General features: G+C 42.0%; 1 protein-coding gene across 3 annotated transcripts in view; it reads left to right on the top strand.

Moving 5' to 3' along the window:
• Positions 1-23,994, top strand: part of EBF4 (EBF transcription factor 4) — a 56,899-nt gene that overhangs the window by 10,693 nt on the left and 22,212 nt on the right. The window contains exons 3-7 of one of the 3 annotated variants that reach the window (XM_028118770.2): positions 531-687; positions 906-969; positions 1,155-1,210; positions 2,814-2,887; positions 3,978-4,046. In XM_028118770.2, the coding sequence (XP_027974571.2) occupies positions 531-687; positions 906-969; positions 1,155-1,210; positions 2,814-2,887; positions 3,978-4,046 (420 nt within the window). Of the gene's footprint in view, positions 1-512; positions 688-905; positions 970-1,154; positions 1,211-2,813; positions 2,888-3,977; positions 4,047-23,994 lie in introns of all 3 variants that reach the window. The other 2 variants (XM_088026256.1, XM_088026257.1) reach the window with 2 other exon arrangements.

Genomic DNA, 23,994 nt, shown 5'->3' with positions numbered 1-23,994 from the left:
GGACTAGTGGCCCTGAGCCAGTTTAATGTGTCTGAGAGCCTGAGGGACACCACTATCTCCCAGACGATGCCACAGGTTCACGAATGCGTGGGCTGGGGTACCCTGGGTTATTTGTTCCACAACCTCCTAGCTGCCCCCTGATGCTCTAAAGGGCAGTCACAGGAGTCTCTGGTCAGTTAGATGGGCTGTTCGTACTTTTGGTTTTAGAGATCAGCCTTTCAAAACGTGGGGCCCAGGGAAAAGCCTGGGAGGGGGCCTGGCAGGGGTGCCCCGGTCGCTGCCTGCTGTGCCCCTTGTTTCCAAGGGAGCAGGCTAGGGTGACCTTGGTCCGGGAAGCCGTGTCTGGAACCGAGATCCCTAGCAAGGGTTGGAAGGGGCCCATCCCATCTGATTTCTGGCCCAGACTCTTGCAGCATCAGCACCGCGCCCTGACCAGCACCGCCCCCCCACCTGGTCGGAGGCCCAGGGGCCTTTCTCCCAGGAGAGGGAGGGCGCGTCCGGTGGTTTGCCAGCCCCTTTCCTCCTCGCAGCGGCGTGGGCCTGGCGCGCGCACATTTTGAGAAGCAGCCCCCCTCCAACCTCAGGAAATCCAACTTCTTCCACTTCGTGCTGGCCATGTATGACCGGCAGGGGCAGCCCGTGGAGGTGGAGCGCACGGCCTTCATCGATTTCGTGGAAAAGGACCGAGTGAGAGGCTCGTGGGCTCACGGGACCAGAGCATGGGTGGGGGGGAGGGGGGTCTTCAGGGAACCCCCTCCCACGGGGCGGACGGATGGACAGCCGGTGGAAGGGGGGGGAGAAGCGGGTGGGAGGTCTAGAAGGGAGGGAGGAAGGCTGGGATTAGGCAGAGAGGCTGAGGGGAGGCCGGTGGAGCCGTGGGGACACTGAGCGTCCTCCCCATGCAGGAACCTGGAGCTGAAAAGACCAACAACGGGGTCCACTACCGCCTTCGGCTGGTGTATAACAATGGTGAGTGAGGCCCGCCACCCCTTCCCACCAGGGCCCAGAGGAGGTCTAGGTTCCCTGCACCTTGTGTGACCCATAGCGGCCCATTCCTCGGGGCTGAGGAGGGCCTGGCTCCAGGTGGGAAGGGTGCAGAGTGTGGTTCAGTCATTAGAAGCCACAGCAAGCCCTCTCCACCTCCCCACCTTTAGGACTTCGGACGGAGCAGGACCTCTATGTGCGCCTCATTGACTCCATGTCCAAGCAGGTGAGCCCGCCCAGGGGAGGCTCAGGCCCATCTTGCCCTCCTCTTGGACCCCATCTGAGTGAGCATCCTCGTGCCTGCCCCCGCCCTCCCCCCCATCCCCACTGGTCCAGCTCCTATGGCAGGAGGATGTGTGGCCTTGCCCTCCAGTCTAGAAAAAGACAATATTTGTGCAAAGGCCCTGTCTTAGGTTGCATCCCCTAGAAGTCCAGCCTAGATGGACGTTCAGGTGCATGTGCTTTATTGGGAAGCAGGGGTGAAGCTCTCAGGAGAAGGGAAGGGAGGCAAGCGGGACAGAGAAGGCTGAGCAGGGCTCAGCAAGGATGTGGTCCCAGCGGGAGTCTAGCCTCACCCTGATCCCCAGGGAGCTCTAGAGAAGGAATGGCAACAGAGTTGTGCCCCGTTGAGGCAAGGAGGCCAGGATTCTGTACCCTGTATCAGTCAGTCGTTAGCTGGGGGCCACTCCCAAGGGGAGAGTGTAACCTTCCAGACATTTCCAAGCTAAGCAGCTCCTATCTGCTGAGAGCAGTTCTCAAGAGAAAGCCCTTAGCAGCCTCCACTAACCACAGCTGGGGGATGGGTGCCCTGGTCCAGTAAAGGGGACTGGGTGGGGTCCCAGAGCTTCTACTGCAGATCCTTAGCGCCTTGCTGATCTGGAAGCTCACAGGAGGCTCAGAGGCCAGCATAAGGAGCTTGGGGAAATTGAAACCTGAGTAAATCCTGATGGATTCTGCCCAAGGCAGGGCCGCAAATCTCAGGGCTTTTCAGAGAAGTTGTGCGTGCTGGTAAGGAGCCGGGCTGAGTCACAGACGGGCTCATCAGTGGCCTGGAATGCAAGGTGGAGACGGGCTTTCCCACAGTCTTCCAGCAGCCTCCACCCAGTCCCAGGGCAGAGGGAGAAATGGTTTGTTTCTAGAAAGCCTGTGGTCACTGTGGTGGGGGAAGCGGACCAGTGAGCGGCCAGTGGGACTGTGTGGGGACAAGTGTGGAAGGGGTTGGAGGAGGTCCAGAGAGAGAGAGAGAGAGAGAGAGAGGGACCCCACCCATAGGGATGGCCTGGAGGCACAGGGGATCATAAAGTGGGCAGCCAGAGCTGCAGTTTAGGAAGCTCACTCCCCGCTGCAGGGCAGAGTGGAGGCAGGGGGACTGGTGGGGAGGCTGATCCAGCAGCACAAGGAGGACACGCGGGCCTGGGATGGGGAGAGAGACTGGTGGGCAGAGCCCAGAGGGACAGTGCTTGTGAGCAGGAGGCAAGGTCCCCTAGGGGCATGGGAACAGTGGAAATAGGAGTGTGCCTACCCCACCAGCAGCCTGACCGTGTGACCTGGGGACCTCCCCGGCCCCAAACAGAGCTGGCTCTGGAAAAAGCTGCCTGTGGACAAACAGAATCTGTAGACCTACCTCATGCCACTCTTGCAGACCGCAGCCCCCGGTGGGGGTCCTGGTTTGGGAAGACCAGGTCCCAGCTCCTGTTTCGCCTTCTTGGCGCCCCAGAGCAAGCTGGAGGGCATGATCTTTCCTGGGGCAGGGCCCATCTCTCCCCTACACTTGGACTTGAGAGCTGCTCCCTTCCCCTTGAGCCTGTGCATTCCTCCTCTCCCCCCAGGCCATCATCTATGAGGGGCAGGACAAGAACCCCGAAATGTGCCGAGTGCTACTCACCCATGAAATCATGTGCAGGTGAGGTTTGGGACACTTGCACCTTTGCCCCTTGGTCCCCACTGGGCCCTGCCCCTGACCACTGCTGCCACCCCCCTCCTCGAAGCTCCCTGGGGAAGCCTGGTTGGGGGAGGCGGGGAGGGATTAGAGAGGCCCTTGAGCACAGTGCTGGCTGAAGACAGGGTCCTTGAGGCCCCATTAGCCTGGCCTGTTTATGTGGCTTCTCCAAGTGTTTTTGTAAGAGAGGCCTCCTGCCACCACTGGAAAGCTTAACTAATAAAGCTCAGGGGAGGCTTGCTGAGGAGTGGGGGCAGGGCTGGGCCTCCCGGATTAGCTCAGAAGCTAAAGAGAGGAAACTTTGCTGCCTCCTGGGTGAGCCTCAGGGTGCTCTCTAGGGGAGGGGGGGTGGGGCAGACTCAGCTCTTGGCTCCTGGTCGCTGTTACCCCAGAGCTTGGCTTTTCTAGGGAAGGTCTCCCCAGGAGATGCCCATCCTACAGGGTCCTGAGAAGCAGTTCCTCCTGCATGGAAAAGAGAACGCTGTTCAAAAATCGGGTCGGGACACTGGCTGCCTTTGGAAAGAGTAGTGACAAGGCAGGGTCGTGAGGAAGCCTCTGGGGCGCTGATCATGTGGTCTTTCTTGGTCTGGGTGCCAGTTACACGGGGGTTCACTTTCTGATAATTCCTGAGCTGTATGCTTACAATCCGAGCTCTTTGCTGTATGAGAGAGAGAGACCCCAGAGGTGGCCTGCAGCCTGCCTTTCCTGAATCCTCCAGGAGCAGCATGCCTTTGGGACAAGGGTTTCCTGGCCCACTTTACATTCAGAACTGGGCTCTCCAGCTCCCTGCGACGGACCCTTCTTCCCCAGGCTCCTGGGAGTGAGTCCTCCCATCAGGGATTCCATACTCAGAGACAGGACACAGCATCCTCAACCGGATGAATGCGCACGCACACGCACACACACACACACACACACACACACACACACCTTCTCAACCGGATGAATGCGCACGCGCGCGCGCACACACACACACACACACACACACACACACACACACACATACACCTTCTCCTTCCTTCCCTTCCTCCTTCCCTCTCTCCTCTTCCCCCAGCCGGTGCTGTGACCGGAAGAGCTGTGGCAACCGGAATGAGACGCCCTCTGACCCGGTCATTATTGACAGGTATGGGCTGGGGAGGAGGCCCTAGGAGGCCACAGCGGGCTGACCCCCCCCCCCATTGGTGGCTGGAAGCAGAGAGAAACTGCCGGACACCAGGGAGACGCCCCCCCCCCCCTTGCCTCAGCGTGAAGCCCCTGGTGGCAGACTTCCTGGGGCTGGGCTTCCGAGTTCTGCTTCCCAGGGCAGGGCGTGGGGGCGGGGTGGGGAGGAAGTGAACCCCAGCCCAGAGAGTGGCTGGGAGGCCAGAGGGGCTGGTATGGGAAACGCAGGGAAGGAAGGCCGTGTTCTGGTCCCCGCTCCACTTCCACACCTCTGCGCTGCTTGACTTGACTTCTTGGAACTTCGTTTCCTTCATTTGAAAAGTGGGGACATACTTGGCAGGTTTCAGTCGCAGGACTGTCAAGGTGATGCATGTAAAAATGCATTCTCCCGCCATGATTCTTTTAAATTATTTTATTTCTTTTTGAAGAACAAATGCATATGTAAGGTACAAAATTCAAAAGGTACAAAAGAGTACTCCCACCCCTACGTACGGCAGACTTTGGTACCGTACCTGTTTAAAAATCTGTAACAATACAACTTAGAGATCGCTCCATATTGGAACATAAACCCTGCTTTATTCTTCTTTTAATAGAGAACACATTCACAGGAGCAAAAATTCAAGTTTAGAAGAGTTTATAGCAAAAAGGCTGCCACCTCAGCAACTCACCCATCCATTGCTCTCCAGATAAGCAACCTTTGTTAGCAGTTTCTTGGGCATCTTTCTTGACATTGTCTGCCCATAGACAAGAAAATATAGATACATATTCTTTTTGTACATTTCCTTTTGTGTTTCTAAAACTGAGGGCATATGAAATGTACTTTGCAAGCACCTTTCCTTTATCCCAAGAAACGTGTATATCTGGGAGGTTGTATCAGGACACAAGAAGTCTCTTTCTTCTTTTTTGCTACAGCAAAATATTCCACGGTATGGATAAACTCTAATTTTCTTCAATAGTCTGCCATTGCTGGACATTTTGGCCGTTTTTGTTCCTTTTTGGAGATAAAATACACTGCAGTGACTTACTTTGTCCCTGTGTCACTTTGCACATAGGTGCACACATAGGAAGGTTATTATAGAAGCAGAATTGCTGGGTCAGAGGAGATGTGCGTTTATAATTTTAATAGTTATTGTCAGTTTGCCCTCTGCGGAGGTTACACCAATTGGTATTCGTACTGGCAGTTTTGAGAATGCCTGTTGCCCGCACTCTGGCCAATTAAATACGTTGTTTATTCATTCAACCAAAAAATTTTTTTTAATATTCACTCTGTGCCAGGGTCTCTTCTATATTCTGTGGATTAAGCAGTGACCAAAACAGACAAAAGGCTTGTGTTTATGGGCTTACGATCTAGTAGGGGAGATGGACGTGAATGGAATGAATGAAACGTAGATTGTGTTAAATTGGTAACAGCTTAGGAGAAAAAGCAAGCATCAGGAAAGATCAGACGGTGTCGAGGAAGGGGGGATTGCAATTTTAGAGTGTTTAAGGAAAGCCTCCCTAAAAAGATGACCCTTGAGCCAAGACCTGAAGGAAGGAAGGGAGTAAGCCATGTTTGAACCCAGGAGAAGAATATTCTTGGCAGGAGCAGACCTGATGTGTTTAAGGAACAGCAAGAAAGCACAGGGGACTGGAGCGAGGGGGGCCGTGGGAGGAGACGGTGTGAGGGAACCAACGATGGGGTCAGAGGAAGGCAAGACCATGCAGACAGGGCCTTGTAAATTGCATATAGACCGTTATAAGGACTTTGGCTTTTATTCTGAATGGCATGGAAGCCAGGGGCGGCAGGGAGGTGTTTGAGAAGAATGAGATGACCTGATTTATATTTTAGCAAGATCGCTCTAGCTCGTGTGTTGCCGATGACCTGTAGGAGGCAAGGGTGGAAGCATGGAGATGAGTTAAGAAGCCAGTACAGTTATCCAGATGAGAAGAGGTGGAGGCTGTTATAGAGGGGGTGTTAGGAGGTGGTGGCAGGAAGTGGTTGGACATATTTCATGGCCAGAACTAACGAAATTTGTTATGGAAGGAGAGACAAAGTGACAGAGAGTGGGGGGAGTCAAAGACATATCCCAGATGTCTAACCTGATCAACCTAGAAAGACAGAGTTCCTATTTACTGAGGAGGAAGAGATTTCAGGACAAGCAGGTTTGGGAGGAGGAAGATCAGGAGTTTGGTGTTAAGATGCTTACCAAACGTCCATGGGGGTGATGAAAAGCGACTGAAAACATGAGTACAGATCTCGAGGGAAAGGTCCATGCTGCAGATCTAAATCTGAATGAATGAAATCATCCAGGGAATGAAGGCTGGAAGAAAACAGAAGAGGTCCAAGAATTGAATCCTGGGGTGTCCAGTGTTTAGAGGCCATGGAGATGTGGAGCCAGTGAAAGAGAATGACAAGGAACAGCCAGGGAGGTAAAAGGGAAATCAGAGGATTGGGGTGTTCTAGAAGTCCAGATAAGAAACTATTCCAAAAAGGTTGGGGCGCCTGGGTGGCTCAGTTGGTTAAGCGTCTGCCTTCGGTTCATGTCATGATCCCAGGGTCCTGGAATCAAGTTCCGCATCGGGCTCCTTGCTCAGCGGGAAACCTGCTTCTCCCCTGCCTGCTGTTCCCCCTGCTTGTGCTTGCTCTCTCCCTCTCTCTCTATGTTAAATAAATAAATAAAATCGTAAAAAAAAAACCATTCCAAAAAGGAGGCAACAGTCAGCTGCCTCAAATGGCGCTTGTGGAGATGATAAAAAGACCAAGAATTGACCCTTACGTTTAGCAATGAGGGGGACATTGGTGACCTCAGCAACAGCTATTTCAGTAGAGAAGAGGGGCAGAAGTCTGGTGGGAGAGGTGTCTGAGAACAGAAGAGAGACCGGAGGCAATGAACAGAGGAACCCTGGGAGTTTTGCTCTAAAGGGATCCGAGAAGTGAGGTGGTGGCAGCAGCACAGTGTAAGGCCCAGGGAAAAAAATACAGCTTCTTCAGACGCTGATGAGAAAACCCAGTAGGAAAGGGGGAAATGATGATGCAGGAGATAGAGGGGGAAATTGCTGGAGCCATGTCCTGTAGCCAGTGAAGGGCATGGTTTAGCTGGGAGCACAGACAGCTAGCCATGGCCAGAGCAAGGAAGTCAGAGAGCCTAGGCCCAGAAGGGGGCATATAGGGACATACAATGTGGGAGCTCGCAGATGTCCTTTCTCGATTGCTTTGTTTTCTCTGTCAAATGGAAAGCCAGGTCAACAGTTGAGCATGAGGATGGGGAAGGAGACACTAGGGCATAAAACAGGCATCCAGGAGAGTAAGTGGACCATGGAAATGTCGTGTGATTGCCAAGCAGCACTAAGGGCCTGCCTGAGGTTTGGGGTCATAAATTTAAAGTAAGAAATTTCTTCAGCCATGCTGAGCTGCAGGAGAGTGCAGGTGCAGGACAGGTGAGTGGCCACATATATGCAGAGTTAAGGGTTTGCCAGGTGAGTACAAGGAAACATGCAAAGGGTGTTTACGAAAATGGAACAAGAAATTTAAGGGCTAGGGAGAGGAATATGGGAAGGTGAAGAGAAGGCAGGATGAATGGAATGTAGGTTCTAATGGGGCCAAACAATTATTGGAGTTGAGGTACCAGAAAGGAGTTGAGCTGGAGTTTAGAAGATGATTAGACCATGGGTGGTCTGTAGGTAGGATTATTCGGGGAGATTGCATTTATCAGTAAGATGTGGCCAAAAAAAGGTAGAGACAAGGTCATTGAAGGAGAGATGCTTGAGGAATGCAGAGGAGAATGTTTTGGAAGAATTCTCTATTTATGTTGATACTGAAATCACCAAGAATTATGACAGGATCGTTGTTCAAGAGTATAGATAGTGATCCTGCAGGAAAATCTTCAAGGAGTGAAGGCAAGCGATCTTGGGATTGAGAAATGATTGCAACAAGCAGTGGCCGCCATACCGTTTTTTGTCTTTCTGCATCATCAAAGTGAACTGTGGTATCCTGGTGAATTTCATCTCTCTTACTCTGAGGTTGAGCACCCTTTCAGGTATCTAAACTCTCTGTATTTCCTTTTCTGGGAACTATCTCTTCATTTCCTTTGCTGCTTTTCCTATGAAGGATTGACTTTTGTTATTGATTGGTAGGAGTATATATTAAGGAAATTAGCCCTTTGCATGAATCGCACAGATTTTTTTCTAGTTGGTTGTTATCTTGTAACTTTTCTTAGGGTGAAACTTGCCCAACCCCTCAATCTTTTAAGTACACTGGATTTTTGTCATATTTGGAAAGGTCTTTCTCACATCAAAATTATTTTTAAAAATTTCTCCTGTGGTTTCTTTTGGTCCTTTTATAGTTTCATTGTTTACATTTAAATATTTGGTGCATTTGAAAAAAAAATGTAAGTTATTGTGTCTCATACCATACATACAAAAGAAAAATATAACAAAATAGAAATTAGGAAGCATAATAATTAATGTACACCTATGAACTGACCAACAAACTTAAAATTCGAATATTAAAAATATTATTGAAGCCGCCTCTAAGTTCCTTCACCATCTCATCCCACTGCCTACCCCTCTCCTAAAAGTAATAAGTAAATTGAGTTGTGTGTTCACACACAACTCTCTGAAAAATAATTTACCACATACAGTAAACACTATGTCTAGTTGTGCTTGTTTTTAACTTTATAAAAAGGATATCGTGCTGTAGTAGTCTTCTAAAGTGTTCTTTTTAAATTCAGCATTATATTTCTAAGATTTTTCTATGTTGCTGTATTTATAGTTGGTCATACTTTTTTTTTGCTATTATAAGCAAAACTGCCCTGAACATTCTGGTCTGTCTCTTTAATTTGAACAGGTGCAAGAGTGTGTTTAGGATGTAAGCCTAATACTGGAACAGCCAGGTGATAGGGTATGCACATGATTAACATTAGGAGTCAATGTCGAACCATTTTCCAAGATGGTTGGGTTGTCCTGAGCCAGGCTCCCTGCCACCTCCTCACCAACCCTTACTAATGTCGAACTTCTTAATGTTGGCCAGTTTAGTGGCCACACAGGGAATTTTGTGGGGACCTTAATTTGCATTTTCCTGATTACGAATGAAGTTGAGCATCTTTTTATTTGTTTATTATTGTTTGCATTACTTCTCCTATTAAATATATGCTAGTCTTTTGCCCATTTTTCTTTTTGAATTGTTTGGGGTTTTTATACTGATTTAAATGGATCTTCATAAGTCCTAGATACTGATCCTTTGTCAGGAAAGTATATTTCAGGTATCACAATGTAGTTTAACTTGCCAATATTTTCCTCATGGTGTTTACTCTGTGTTTTATTTAAGAAATTTTTCCCTATGCTGATTCATAAACATATTCTTCTATATTTTCTTCTAAAGGTTTTACAGTTTTTCATTTTACATTTAGGTTTATAAACCATGTGGAACTAATTTGGGGGCATGGTATGAATTAAGGAATCAATGGAATTATTTTTACTTATGAATCACTAATTATTCTAGTATCATTTATTAAGTAGTTCATCCTTTCCATCTATGTCCTAAATTAGATTTCCTTTTATTTGTGGGTCTGGTTCTAGACTATTATGTTCCTTTGATTTATTTGATAATCCCTGTGCTAACATCACATTGTTTTAATCACTATAGCTTTATAATTATGATATTAACAAGTGTGTAGGGCAAGCCTCCTGCCCTCTCTTGTCCTTGAGAAGAGTATTGCATTTTTTGGTCTTTTGTATTTCCACATAAGTTTTAGAATCCACTTATAAAATTACACGTGCTCACACACACACACACATCTTTGAGGGCTTTGATTAATATTACAATTAACTTGTACATGAATTTGGAAGAGAATTCACATCTTTATGCTACTGAGTCTACTTACCCATGAATATGGTTTATCTCTATATTTATGTGTATTTTCCCTAATGCCTTTCAATAAAGTTTTGTAATTTTCTCAATAAAGGCCACACACACTTACTTTTTTTCATTCAATTCACTCATTCAGTAAACATTTATTGAGCATCTACTATGTACAAGGCATTGTTCTAGGCTCTAAGAATACCAGAGTAAACAAAGGAGACAAAAATAATCTATTCTCATGGAGGGAGAAGACACAGGGAAGATAGGCAAAAACAATAATTCTAAGTATGTTAGAATGAGATAGGTGGAAAAACTAGAGAAAAATAAAACTGATCAGGAATTTAGGGGTCAGGGAAATGTGATTTTTAAATGGAGTGATCACAGTAGGCCAAATTGAAGGTGGAGTTTGAGGAAAGATTTGAAGAGAGAATGAGGCTTTCAGGTGTAGGGGCAGCTTATTTCTAATACAACTTATATTTTGTTGCTATTGCAAGTTATATCTTTTGTTATATTTTCTAACTGTTGATAGCATAGAGAAATGCAATTGATATTTGCATGTGGATCTTTGTCTTTATATTTGTTTTGCTTTTTCTATATAGACAGCCATCTTATGCAAACCATAACTGTTTTTTTTCCTATCCAATCCTCATTTTTTAAAAGATTTTATTTATTTATTTATTTATTTTTAAGATTTTATTTATTTGACAGAGAGGGATACAGCGAGAGAGGGAACATGAGCAGGGGGAGTGGGAGAGGGAGAAGCAGGCTTCCCGCCGAGCAGGGAGCCCAGTGTGGGGCTCGATCCCAGGACCCTGGGATCATGACCTGAGCCAAAGGCAGACGCTTAACGACTGAGCCACCCAGGCACCCCTTTTTTTCTTATTTTATTGCACTGACTAGAACCTCAAGTCCAACATTGAATATAAGCAGTGTCCATAGCATTTTTGTCTTGCTTTTTATTTTAAAGAAAATGTTTCCAATGTTTCACCATTACTCTAGCCATTTGGTAGCTATACTCTCAGGTTAAAAAAGTTTGATAAGCGAGTTTTTGTTTTGGGGGATTTTTTAAATCACGAATGGATGTTGAATTTCACGTATTGCTTTTCTCTGCATGTATACATGTATGCTGGATGAGTTTGTGTAAGTTTGGAGTGATTTGTTACTTGAAAATTCATTATAATTTGCCTTGAGTTTGTGGGGATGAGAAGGAGACTTTTTTTTTTTTTAATGGCCATAGATAATTCAGGCCTTCTGTTTCTTTTTTACTCTGTTTTGGTGAGTTATATTTTTTAAGGAATTTGTACATTGTACCTAAGTTTCCAAATTTGTTTCCATAAAGTTGTTCATAATGTTCACTTATCTTTTTGATCTCTGTTGTATTTTTAGCTATGAACTTTTTCCATTCTTGATGTTTGACACATATCTTTCTCCTTGATAAGTTTTGCCAGCAATTTGTCACTTTTATTAGTCTTTTCTAAAAACTGATTTCTAGGGGCACCTGAGTGGCACAGTAGGTTAAGTGTCCAACTCTTGGTTTTGGCTCAGGTCATGATCTCAAGGTTGTTAGATGGAGCCCCACATCAGGCTCCACACTCAGCGTGGAGTCTGCTTGAGGTTCTCTCTCCCTCTCCCTCCACCTTTCCTGCTCATGCTCTCTCTCTCTCTCTCTCAAATAAATAAATATAAATAAATCTTTAAAAATATATATATAAAAACTAACTTTTAGCTTTATTGATCTTTTTCTAATGTGTGTTTGCGATGCATTACATTAATTCTGCATTTATCTTTATTTTCTCCCTTCTTTCATTGGGTTTATTTTGTTTTTTCCTAATTTCTTGAGTTGGATACTTAGCTCATTAATTACTGAACTTCTTCCTTACTAATACAATCATTTAAGTCTATCATATTTCTTTTTTTTAAAAGACTTTATTTATTTATTTGATAGAGAGAGAGAGAGAGAGAACACAAGCAGGGGCAGAGGGAGAGGGAGAAGCAGGCTTCCCGCGGAGCAGGGAGCCTGACGTGGGGCTCGATCCCAGGACCCTGGGATCATGACCCAAGCCGAAGGCAGACACTTAATGACTGAGCCACCAAGGTGCCCCAAGGCTATCATATTTCCTTAAAATATTACTTTTCCTGTGTCTCACATTTTCACATCTCATATTGTTATTACCACTCAGTTTCAAGGATTGTTAAATTTCTGTTAGGACTTCTTTTTCAATTCATGGGATAGTTAGAGGTGTATTTCCTTATTCTTTATTTTTCAATTATCTTTGTGAGGTATAATCGGTATGCAATAAAATGCACATAAAGTATACAATTTGAAAAGTTTTGACATATGTACATACTGATGAAACCATCACCACAATTAAAATAGTGAACATATCCTTCATCCCTAAAAGTTTCCTCATGCCCCCTTGGAATCTCTCCCTCTCTCCCCTTACCTCTATCCTCAGGCAACCATTTCTCTGCTTTCTGTCATTATAGATTGGTTTGCATTTTGTAAAATTTTATATAAATGAAATTATACAGTGTGTGCTTTTTTTTTCTAGGTTTTTTCACTCAGCTTAATCTTTTTTGTGTGTTTCATCCAAGTTGTTGCATGTATCAATAGCTCATTTCTTTTTTATTCTTGAGTGGTATTCCATTGTATGAATATAGCAAAATTATTTTGTGTCATCATCTCTTGATAGACATTTGGGTTGTTTCCAGTTTATAGCTATTACAAATAAGGCTTTATAAACATTTATGTACAAGTCCTTTCATGGACAAATGCTTTCATTTCTCGGGTAAAATCCTAGGAGTGGTATTGTTGGATCTTATGGTAAAAGTATGTTTAACTTTATAAGTAATTACCTAACTGATTTCCAAAGTGGTTGTGCCATTTTACATTCCCACCAGGAGTGTATGAGAGTTGTAGTTCCTCTATATTCCCATCAGCATGAGAATGGTCTATCTTTTTAATTTTAGCCATTCTAATAGATGTGTGGTGGTATCTCTTTGTGGTTTTAATTTATACATCCTTAATGACTAATGATGTTGAACATCTTTTCATGTGCTCATTTGCCATCCATATATTTTCTTTGAAGAAGTATCTGTTCAAATATTCCACCATCATCTCCCTTCTTATTGGGTTGTTTTCTTATTACTGAGTTGTAGGAGTTCTTTATATATTGTGGGTACAAGTCAAATATCTATTTTACAAAAATTTTTTCCCAGGCAGTGACTTGTCTTTTCATTCTCCTAGCAGTGTTATTTGAAGAATACAAGTTTTTAAATTTTCATGAAGTCCAGTTTATAAATTTTTTTCTTTTATGTACTATGCTTTTGATGTCATAGCTAAAAAATCTTAAATCAATGACCTCAGCTTTTGTTCTAGGAGACCAGAAAAAGGAGATGAAATTAAATCCAAAGTAAACAGAAGAAAAGAACTAATAAATAGCAAAATAGGAAACAGATAAACAATAGAGAAAATCAATGAAACCAGAAGCTGGTTCTTTTAGAAGATCAATAAAATGGTTAAACCTACAGCCAGACTGATCGGGAAAAAAAGAGAGAAGACACAGTTTGCCAGTATCAGAAATGAGAGTGGTGACATCACTCTAGATTCTAGAGATATTAAATAGATTGGGAATATTATGAACAATTTTATGCTGACAAATTCAACAATTTAGGCCACTTACATTTAATGTAATTATTGATACGGTTATGTTTGAGTCTATCTTGATATTTTCTTTCTGTTTGTTTTCTGTTCTTTGTTCTTTTTTTTTCCATTCTCTTAGATTATTCAGGTATTTTTTATTATTATTTCATTTATTTCCTTTGTTGGCTTATTAGCAAAATTATTTTGTTATTTTGGTGATTGCTTTAGGACTTAAAGTACACACCTTTAGGTTATTGTAGCCTACTTCCAGTTATACCACTTCATGCATAGTATGCTATTGTCATGAACTCTATTTTTATATGTTATAAAATCCACAATACATGGATATTTTTGTTTAAGCAATTATTTTTAAAGAGATTTTTAAAATACAAAGGATATACATTTGCCCATGTAGTCACCATTTTTCTCTCTACCATTGCTCTTCATTCTTTTCTGTAGACCCAGATTTCCATTCTTCTTATGTCTGAAGGGCATCCTTTAATATTTGTTTGTATTTTAACTGGGTATGGAATTCTAGGTTGACTTTTGTTGTTAAGATGTTCCACTGTCTTCTCTCTTGCATTTCTGATGAGAAATCTGATTCCATCATTATTTTTGTCCTTCTGTACATAAACATGTCTTTTATCTCTGGCTGCTTTTAAGATTTTTCTCTTTATTATCCTTTTTTTTAAAGATTTTATTTATTTACTCTCGAGAGTGGGGGGAGAAGCAGAGGGAGATGGACAAGCAGACTCTATGCTGAGCACAGAGCCCGACACAGGGCCCAAATCCACGGTCCTGAGATCATGACCCCAGCCAAAATCAAGAATTGGATGCCCAGGGGCGCCTGGGTGGCTCAGTCGGTTAAGCAGCTGCCTTCGGCTCAGGTCATGATCCCAGGGTCCTGGGATCGAGCCCCATGTCCGGCTCCCTGCTCAGCAGAGAGCCTGCTTCTCCCTCTCCCTCTGCCTGCCACTCTGCCTACTTGTGCTCTCTATCTCTCTGTCAAATAAATAAATAAAATAAAATCTTTAAAAAAAAGAATTGGATGCCCAATCGACTGAGCCACCCAGGTGCCCCTCTTTATTATTCATTTTTAACTTGATTATGATATGCCTTGGTGTAGTTTTTCTTCATATTTCATGTGCTTGGAGCTCATTGATCTTTTTGGATCTATGATGTTACAGTTTTCATTACATTTGGAAAGTTTTTTTTTTTAAGATTTTTATTTATTTATTTGAGAGACAGTGTGAGTGGGGAAGGGGCAGAGGGAGAGGGAGAAGCAGACTCCCCACTGAGCAGGGAGCCTGATGTGACGCTTGATCCCAGGACCCTGGGATCATGACCTGAGCCAAAGGCAAATGCTTGACCAATTGAGCCATCCAGGTGCCCCTTTCTGGAAAGTTTTTTACCATTATTTTCTCAAGTATTTTTCTATACATCATCCCCGTGGCCCCACTCCTTTGGGAACCCCAGTTACACCAATTACAAATACTAAACTGCTGAGGTTGTCCTGCAGCTCACTCACATTTCATTTTAGGGGATTTTGTTTTGTTTTGTTTTGTTTTTTTCATTTTGGATAGTTTCTGCTGCCATGCCTCAAGTTCACTAATCCTTTCTTCGGCACTGTTTCATCTGTTGTTAATCCAAACAATATATTTTTTTTATCTTAAACATTGTAGTTTTCATCTCTACAAGTTTGATTCGTATCTTTTTTTTTTACATATCTTCCATGTATCTACTTAAATTTTTGAATTTAACAAATACTGTTATAATTACTCTTTTAATGACTTTTTCTGCAGCTTCTAACATGTGTCTATTCTATTTCAATTGATTGATTATTCTCATTATGGGTCTTATTTTTTTGCATCTTGGCATGCCTGGCATTCTGTAATTAGATGCCAGACATGAATTTTTCCTTGTAGGGCATTGGATATTTTTGTATTCCTATAAATCTTCTTGAGCTTTATTCTGGGATGCAGTTAAGTTACTTGGGAATAGTTTGAACTTTTTGAGTCTTGATTCCATGACTTATTAGATGGTTCCACAGCAATACTCAATCTAGGACTTAGTATTCCCCACTCCTAAAGTAAGACCTTCTTGAGTACTCTACCCATTATCCCATGAATTATGAGTTTTTCAAGTCTAGCTAGTAGAAACAGGCACTATTCCCATCTCTATTCAAGCACCAGGACTGTTCTCTTTATTCCTTTTGGGAGTTCTTTCCTTGGCCTTGGGTAATTTCTTCATAGGAACACACTGATCACTACTCTACTAAATACTCAAGGGGGACCCTTCACAAGTTTCTGGTTTCTCTTTCTATGTACCTATCTCCTCTATGAGGCTCTATTCTATGAAGTCTAGCTACCTTGGTCTCTGGACTCTCAGTACATCTCCTCAATTCTGGGGTCTGCTAGACTCTGTCTCAGTTACCCCTCCTGTGCTGTGGTCTGGAAACTCTTAAAGCAATATAGTGAGACATTTGTCATGTTCACCTCATTTATTTCCCATCTTTTAGAGATCACTGTCTTTTGTTGTCTGATGTCTATTACCTTAAAAAATGTTTTATGCATTTTGTCTGGTTTGTTTTGTTTTCTTTTGTTTTGTTTTCAGGCCACAGATAAATGTGGTCTCTGTTACTCTATCTTGGTTAGAAGCAGAAGTAGAAGTGTGTTTTTTAATTCCCAAACATGTGGTGTTTTCTATTTATTTTTGTTACTAATTTCTAACCTAATTGTGTGTCTAATAGGTCTACCACTCTGTATACATGTCCATTAAGTCAAGATTTTTTTAAAAGATTTTATTCATTTGAGAGAGAATGAGTGAGAGAGAAAGCGAGCATGACTTGGGGGAGCAAGAGGGAGAAGCAGACTCCCCTCTGACCAGGGACCCCCAATGCAGGGCTCAATCCCAGGACCCTGGGATCATGACCTGAGCTGAAGGCACCCAGGCACCCCTAAATCAAGATTGTTAACTGTGTTGTCCAGATCTGTCTTTATCTATGTCTGCTTGACCTATTAAAAATTGAGAAATGAGGTTATAATCTTCACATGAACTTTCAGCTTATGTTTGTGGGCTTCACCAATTTTTTATATATACATATCAAAATTTATATATATTAATATCAAAAATTGATGGAACCCACAAAGATAAGCCAAAAGTTCATGTGGGAGATTAATATATACAATATGTAATTAATAATATATATGTATATTATTGACTATTTTATTGAGTGTGGACAAGTTTTAAAATCTTGTAACTTTTTTCTGGGTTGAACTTTTTATCAGCATTTATTGGTCCTTTATTTCTAATATATATTTTGCTTTAAAGTCCGTTTTATCTGATATTATTTACAGGTTCTCTTAACTTATTTTTGGTTATATTTGCATCATACACTTTTTTTATTATATTATGTTAATCAGCATACATTATATCATTAGTTTTTTTAATAATTTTTATTGTTATGTTAATCACCATACATTCCATCATTAGTTTTTGATGTAGTGTTCCATGATTCATTGTTTGTGCATAACACCCAGTGCTCCACGCAGAATGTGCCCTCTTTAATACCCATCACCAGGCTAACCCATCCCCCCCGCCCCCCTCCCCTCTAGAACCCTCAGTTTGTTTTTCAGAGTCCATCGTCTCTCATGGTTCGTCTCCCCCTCCGATTTCCCCCCCTCATTCTTCCCCTTCTGCTATCTTCTTCTTCTTCTTCTTTTTTAACATATAATGTATTATTTGTTTCAGAGGTACAGATCTGTGATTCAACAGTCTTGCACAATTCACAGCGCTCACCATAGCATATACCCTCCCGAATGTCTATCACCCAGCCGCCCCATCCCGCCCACCCCCCACCACTCCAGCAACACTCAGTTTGTTTCCTGAGATTAAGAATTCCTCATTTCAGGGCGCCTGGGTGGCTCAGATGGTTGAGCGTCTGCCTTTGGCTCAGGTCATGATCCCAGAGTCCTGGGATCGAGTCCCGCATCAGGCTCCCTGCTCCTTGGGAGCCTGCTTCTCCCTCTGCCTCTCTCTCTCTCTCTCTCATGAATAATTAAATAAAATCTTTTAAAAAAAAATTCCTCATATCAGTGAGGTCATATGATACATGTCTTTCTCTGATGGACTTATTTCGTTCAGCATAACACTCTCCAGTTCCATCCACGTTGTTGCAAATGGCTTGCATCATACACTCTTATTCATCCTTTATTTTCAACCATTATGTGTCCTTATGTTTCAAGTCTTTATCTTTTAACAGCATATTGCTGGATTTTTTTTTAAATCCAGTCTGCTTTTTAACTGGCAAATTAAGTCCATTTTCTTTATTGAGATTATTTATTTATTTCAACTATTTTCTACCATCTTACTTTGTGCTTTTTATTTGTTCCACCTCTTCTGTGTTTCTTTGTTTTCCTTTCTTGCTATATAAAAAATTGAGAATTTTGTTTGATGTAGTGTATGTGTTTCTCATTGCATTTTCCCTTCTACTGGTTTGTTCACTTAATTTCTATTCTTTTAGTTATTACCCTCGAAATTTACTATGTATTCTTAACAAAGTCATAATTTCTTTCCTAATACTAGAATCTTGGATGGTGGTGTGCTGGAGCTGGCTCATACCAGTTCACAAGAGCTAATTATTAGTATCTCTTTTCAACTCCATATTCAGTGACATCACATGGGTAGCTTGAAATCAGCCACAGAGGGAACATATACAATCATGGAAATCAAAAACATTATAAATCACGGGTTCCCCCCCACCAGAAATGATTATTAAATATTTACCAGCTCGGGGCGCCTGGGTGGCTCAGTCGTTAAGCATCTGCCTTCGGCTCGGGTCATGATCCCAGGGTCCTGGGATCGAGCCCCACATCAGGCTCCCTGCTCGGCGGGAAGCCTGCTTCTTCCTCTCCCACTCCCCCTGCTTGTGCTCTCTCTCTCTGTGTCTCTCTCTGTCAAATGAATAAAATCTTTAAAAAAAAATAATAAAAATAAATAAATATTTACCAGCTCACCACTAATCTCAGACCATTGTATTACCCCTGCCCTATTTATAAGACATGTGGTCCAGAATTTTCTTTCAGAATTCCACAAATTGTTAATATTTTTAATTATGTATGAAATTTTTTTCTTTAGATTTATCAGGGTTTTTTTTTTGCTTATCTTTTTTTTTTTTCCCTTGCATCTTACAACTTCCTCTGGGGTCCCTTTCTCTCCTTCTGAAGTACATCTTTTAGAAGTTCCTAATTTAGTGAAGGTCTGTGGTGGTAAACAACATGCTCACTTTTGTTTTACTATCAGTGTTTTTATATCACTGTCTTTCTTGAAAGGTGGCTTTCCTGGGAACATAATTCTAGACTGGTAGTTATTTTTTTACTTAGCACTTTGAAAATGCTTCCATTGCTGCTGTTGAAAAGTGCGGCATAAGTGTCATTCTTTTGCCAGTAAACTCTCTTTCCTCTCTGTATATAAGAGCTTCTCTTTGTCTTTGGAGTTCTTCAGTTTACTCTTAATTTGTCTGGTTGTGAATTTTTTTTTTATCCTGCTTAGAATTTGTTGATCTTCTTGTATCTGTGGATTTATATCTTTCATCACTTCTAAAAATTGCTCAGCCTTTGCCTAATGTTAACATCTCAGTTATATTCTCTCCTTTCTCCTTACAGCACCTCAAATGACACTCCAATTTAGACCTTTAATTCTGTCCTCCATATATCCTAAACAATTTTATATGTCTGACCTATTTTTCTCTTTGTACTGCATTCTGGGTAATTCTTTTTTATTCATCTCCTCGTTCACTAATTCCCTTTAGTTGTATCTAAACTATTGTTTAATTTATCCAGGGAGCTACTCATTGCAGTGATTTTATTTTCCATTTCTAAAAGTTTTATTTAGTTCTTTTTCAACTATGTCTGGCTACTTGGGAAGGTCTCTTGGTGCTTACTCATTTTTTTAATTAACTTTTTATTTCTTTAAAATGTTTGTGGTTATTTTACATTCAGTACTTGATAGTTCCAATATCAGAAGACCTTGGGTTCTATATTTTTTGTTCATTACTTCTGCTGACTCTTATTCATGATGGCTTGTTTCTTTGTTTGGTGTTTTTGTTGTTATTATTGTGGTAGTGATTATTTTAGCTCATATTTGGTTGAATCCCATCAGGGCCAGAACAGGCTATGCTTTCCTCTGGAAGGATATGTTTGATTCCACCAGGAATAGGCGGTGTTACCAAACTGGGACCTTTGTAGGTTCCTCAGAGGATTCAGGGCCCTCATCTGAAGTGGTCCCTCTTCTCCATCCCAGTGTGTTTGTATTGCCATTTGACACCAGTACAACCCTAATATTTGTGCTAGCTCATAGCTCATAGCTCCCACTTAGATTTCAACTTCTTGTTTTGGGTTTGTTTTTTTTTTAATCCTTGGAGATTTTCCTTACCTTTTAGATAAACTTCAGGATATGGTCGTATTGGTAAAGTACTTTATTTATTTATTTATTCATTCATTTATTTATTTGTTTATTTTAAGTAGGCTTCATGCCCAGTGTGGAGCCCAACTCAGGGCTTGACCTCATGACCCTGAGATCAAGACCTAAGCTGAGATCAAGAGTCAGACACTTAACTGACTGAGCCACCCAGGTGCCCCAGGAAGGCACTTCAAAGATATGTAGTCTAACATAATACTGGAAGAGGAAATCATCCATTTGGAATTTACCCTGGTTAAAGTTAGGAAATATGGGTTCACCTAGGGGCCCCTGAGTGGCTCAGTCCGTTAAGCATCTGCCTTCCGTTCAGGTCATGATCCCAGGGTCCTGGGATTGAGCCCCACATGGGGCTCCCTGCTCAGTGGGAAGCCTGCTTCTCCCTCTCCCTCTGCCTCTCCCGTTAGCTTGTGCTCTCTCTCTTGCTTGCTTGCTCTCTCTCTCTCAAATAAATAAATAAAATCTTAAAAAAAAAAATATGGGTCCACTTATGTTTTTTTCTGATAGCTCCAATTGTCCCAATAGCAATTATTGAATAATCCATCTTTCCCTACCAATTATAAATATCACCCATGCTATATTCTAAATGTAATTATTTGTATTTCTGGGCTTTCCATCCTGTATCATTATTCCATCTATTTATTCATGTGGGAATATGATGCTATTTTAATTTTGAATATTTATAACATTTTTTAGTAACAGGTGGATCTAGTACTCCTTTGCATTGCTCTTATATTGTAGAATTTTCCCAACTATTCTTTTGTTCTTTTTTTTTTTTTTTTTAGAGAGAGAGAGAGAGAAGGAGCAAATGGGGGGGGAGGAGTAGAGGGAGAGGTAGAGAATCAAGCAGACTCCATGCCAAGCATGGACTTGACGTGGGGCTTGATCTCACAACCCTCAGATCATGACCTGAGCTGGACACTCAAGCTGAGATCAAGAGTTGGACGCTTAACCGACTGAGCTGCCCCGGTGCCCCCCCAACTATTCTTAATTATTTTTTTATATTAACTTTATTTTTTTTAAGATTTTATTTATTTGAGAGAGAGAGAATGAGAGATAGAGAGCACGAGAGGGAAGAGGGTCAGAGGGAGAAGCAGACTCCCTGCTGAGCAGGGAGCCCAATGCGGGACTCGATCCCGGGACTCCAGGATCATGACCTGAGCCGAAGGCAGTCGCTTAACCAACTGAGCCACCCAGGCATATTGTCTAGGTCATCAAAAAATTACTTACTGATGTCATTTTTCTAATTGTGGTAAAAAACGACATAACATAAAATTTACTATCCTTATCATTTTAAAACATACAGTTCAGTAGTGTTAAATATATTCACATTGTTGGGCAACAAATTTCCAGAACTTTTTCTTCGTGCAAAACTGAAACTCTGTACCCATTAAATAGCAACTCCCCATTTCCCCCTCTCCCCAGTCCTGGTACCACCATTCTACTTTCTGTTTCTCTAAATTTGGCTACTTTGGATACCTCATATAAGTGGAATCATACAGTATTTGTCTTTTTGCAACTGGCTTATTTTGCTTCACATACTCTCCTCAAGGTTCATCCATGTTGTAGCATATAACAGGATTTCCTTCCTTTTTAAGGCTGAATAGTGTCCTATTTCACATATGTACCACATTCATCTATCAATGAACATTTGGGTGCTTCCATTTTTTGTCTATAATAAATAATGCTGCTATAAATATGAGTGTGAAAATATCTCTTTGAGACCCTACTCTTTGGATATATAACCATAAATGGGATTGCAGGATCATATGACAGTCCTTTATTAAATCTTTTGAGGAACCTCCATACTGTTTTCCATAACAGTTGCACCATTCTACAATTTCATCAAGAGTGGACAAGGGTTCTAATTTCTCCACTTCCTCACCAACACTTTTTTTTATAGTAGCCATCCTAATAAGTGTGAGATGATATCTCATTGTCTTTTTTTTTTTAAGATTTTTTATTTTAAATAATCTCTACACCCAGTGTGGGGCTCAAACTCACAACCCCAAGATCAAGAATCACATGCTCTACCAACTGAGCCAGCCAGGTCCCTCAATATCTCATTGTTTTTATTTGCATTTCTCTAATGATAAGTGATGTTAAGCATCTTTTCAGACGCTTGTTGGCCATTTCCGCATCATCTCTGAAGAAATCTCTGTAAAGTCATTTGTGCATTTTTGTCATTAGGTTATTTGGTTTTTGTTGTTACTGAGTTTTAGGAGTTCTTTATATATTCTGGATATTAAGTCTTTCAGATATATGATTTGCAGATATTTTCTCCCATTCTTTAAGTTGTTTTCCATTCTATTGATTGTGTGTCATATTTATTGAGATCATGTTTAATTCAGATTAACCTGGGTGGAAATGAAATCTTTATGATGCTAAGTCTTGAAAGTGTCATGTGAAATGTAGCTCATTTATTGTATGAGAGGCAATAAGGAGGGTTGTTCAAGTCTCCTATTCCCTTGTTGATCTTCTGCTTAGTAGTTCTGTGTTGAAAGTAGCGCATTAGAGTCTCCAATTATTGTTGTTGAATTATCTATGTCTTCCTCCAGTCTGTCATTTTTTGTTTCTTGTATTTTGGAGCTCTATTATCAGGTGCATATATGTTTATAATTATTACTTCTTTCTTTTTTTTTTTAAGATTTTATTTATTTATTTGAGAGAGAGAGTGAGAGAGGGAGAGCCCAAGAGGGGGTAGGGACAGAGGGAGAAGCAGACTCCCTGCTGAGCAGGGAGTCCGATGTGGGACTCGATCCTGGGACTCCGGGATCATGACCTGAGCCAAAGGCAGTCGCTTAACCAACTGAGCCACCCAGGCGCCCATATAATTATTATTTCTTTCTGACAGATTGACATTTTAACATAAAATGTCTTTATCTCTTGTAATAATTTTGTGTTAAAGTCTATTTAGAATGGTATTAATAAAGTTACTCCAGCTCTCTTCTGGTTAGTTGTTTTGATACATCTTTTCCAACCCCGTTATTTTCAACCTATTTCTTTTTTAAAAAAATATTTATTATTATGAGCTTACTTTATTTTATTTTTTTAAAGATTTTATTTATTTGACAGAGAGAGACACAATGAGAGAGGGAACACAAGCAGGGGACGTAGGAGAGGGAGAAGCAGGCCTCCCACCGAGCAGGGAGCCTGATGAGGGGCTTGACCCCAGGACCCCAGGATCATGACCCGAGCTGAAGGCAGACGCTTAATGACTGAGCCACCCACGTGCCCCTATTTTCAACCTATTTCTGTCTTTGAATCTAAACCATGCCTTGCATATACATCATACAGTTAGATTATGTTCTTTAATCCATTCTGCCAATCTCTGCCTTTTAATTTGAGTATTTAATCCATTTACATCTAATGTACTTACTGATAAAGTAGGATTTATGTCTGCCATTTTGCAATGTGTTTTCTGTTGTATTTTCTCTATTCCTCTATTACTGCCTTTGTGTGTGTGTTAAATTGATATTTTCCAGTGTACTGTTTTAATTCTGTTATTGTTGTGACTGTATTTTTAAGTAATATTTTTAGTGGTTGTTCTGGGAATTAAAATTAATATCTTAATTTAAAACAATCTGGGGCGCCGGAGTGGCTCAGTCATTAAGCGTCTGCCTTTGGCTCAGGTCATGATCCCAGGGTCCTGGGATCAAGCCCCACATCGGGCTCCATGCTCGGCAGGAAGCCTGGTTCTCCCTCTCCCCTTCCCCTGCTGTGTTCCCTCTCTCGCTGTGTCTCTCTCTGTCAAATAAATAAATACAATCTTTAAAAATAAATAAATAAATAAATAAATAAAACAGTCTAATTTAGGGATGCCTGGGTGGCTCAGTTGGTTAAATATCTCACTTCAGCTCAGGTCATGATTTCAGGGATCAAGCTCTGCATCAGGCTCCACACTCAGCAGGGAGTCTCCTTCTCCCTCTCCCTCTGCCCCTCCCCCCACTCGTG

Source organism: Eumetopias jubatus, unplaced genomic scaffold, assembly GCF_037043125.1.
Source record: "Eumetopias jubatus isolate StellerSeaLion01/CBP00866 unplaced genomic scaffold, mEumJub1_p1.0 scaffold_9, whole genome shotgun sequence".
Lineage (NCBI taxonomy): Eukaryota > Metazoa > Chordata > Mammalia > Carnivora > Otariidae > Eumetopias > Eumetopias jubatus.
The sequence above is the reverse complement of the archived record's forward strand: the minus strand, read 5'-3'. Positions and strand labels throughout refer to the sequence as shown.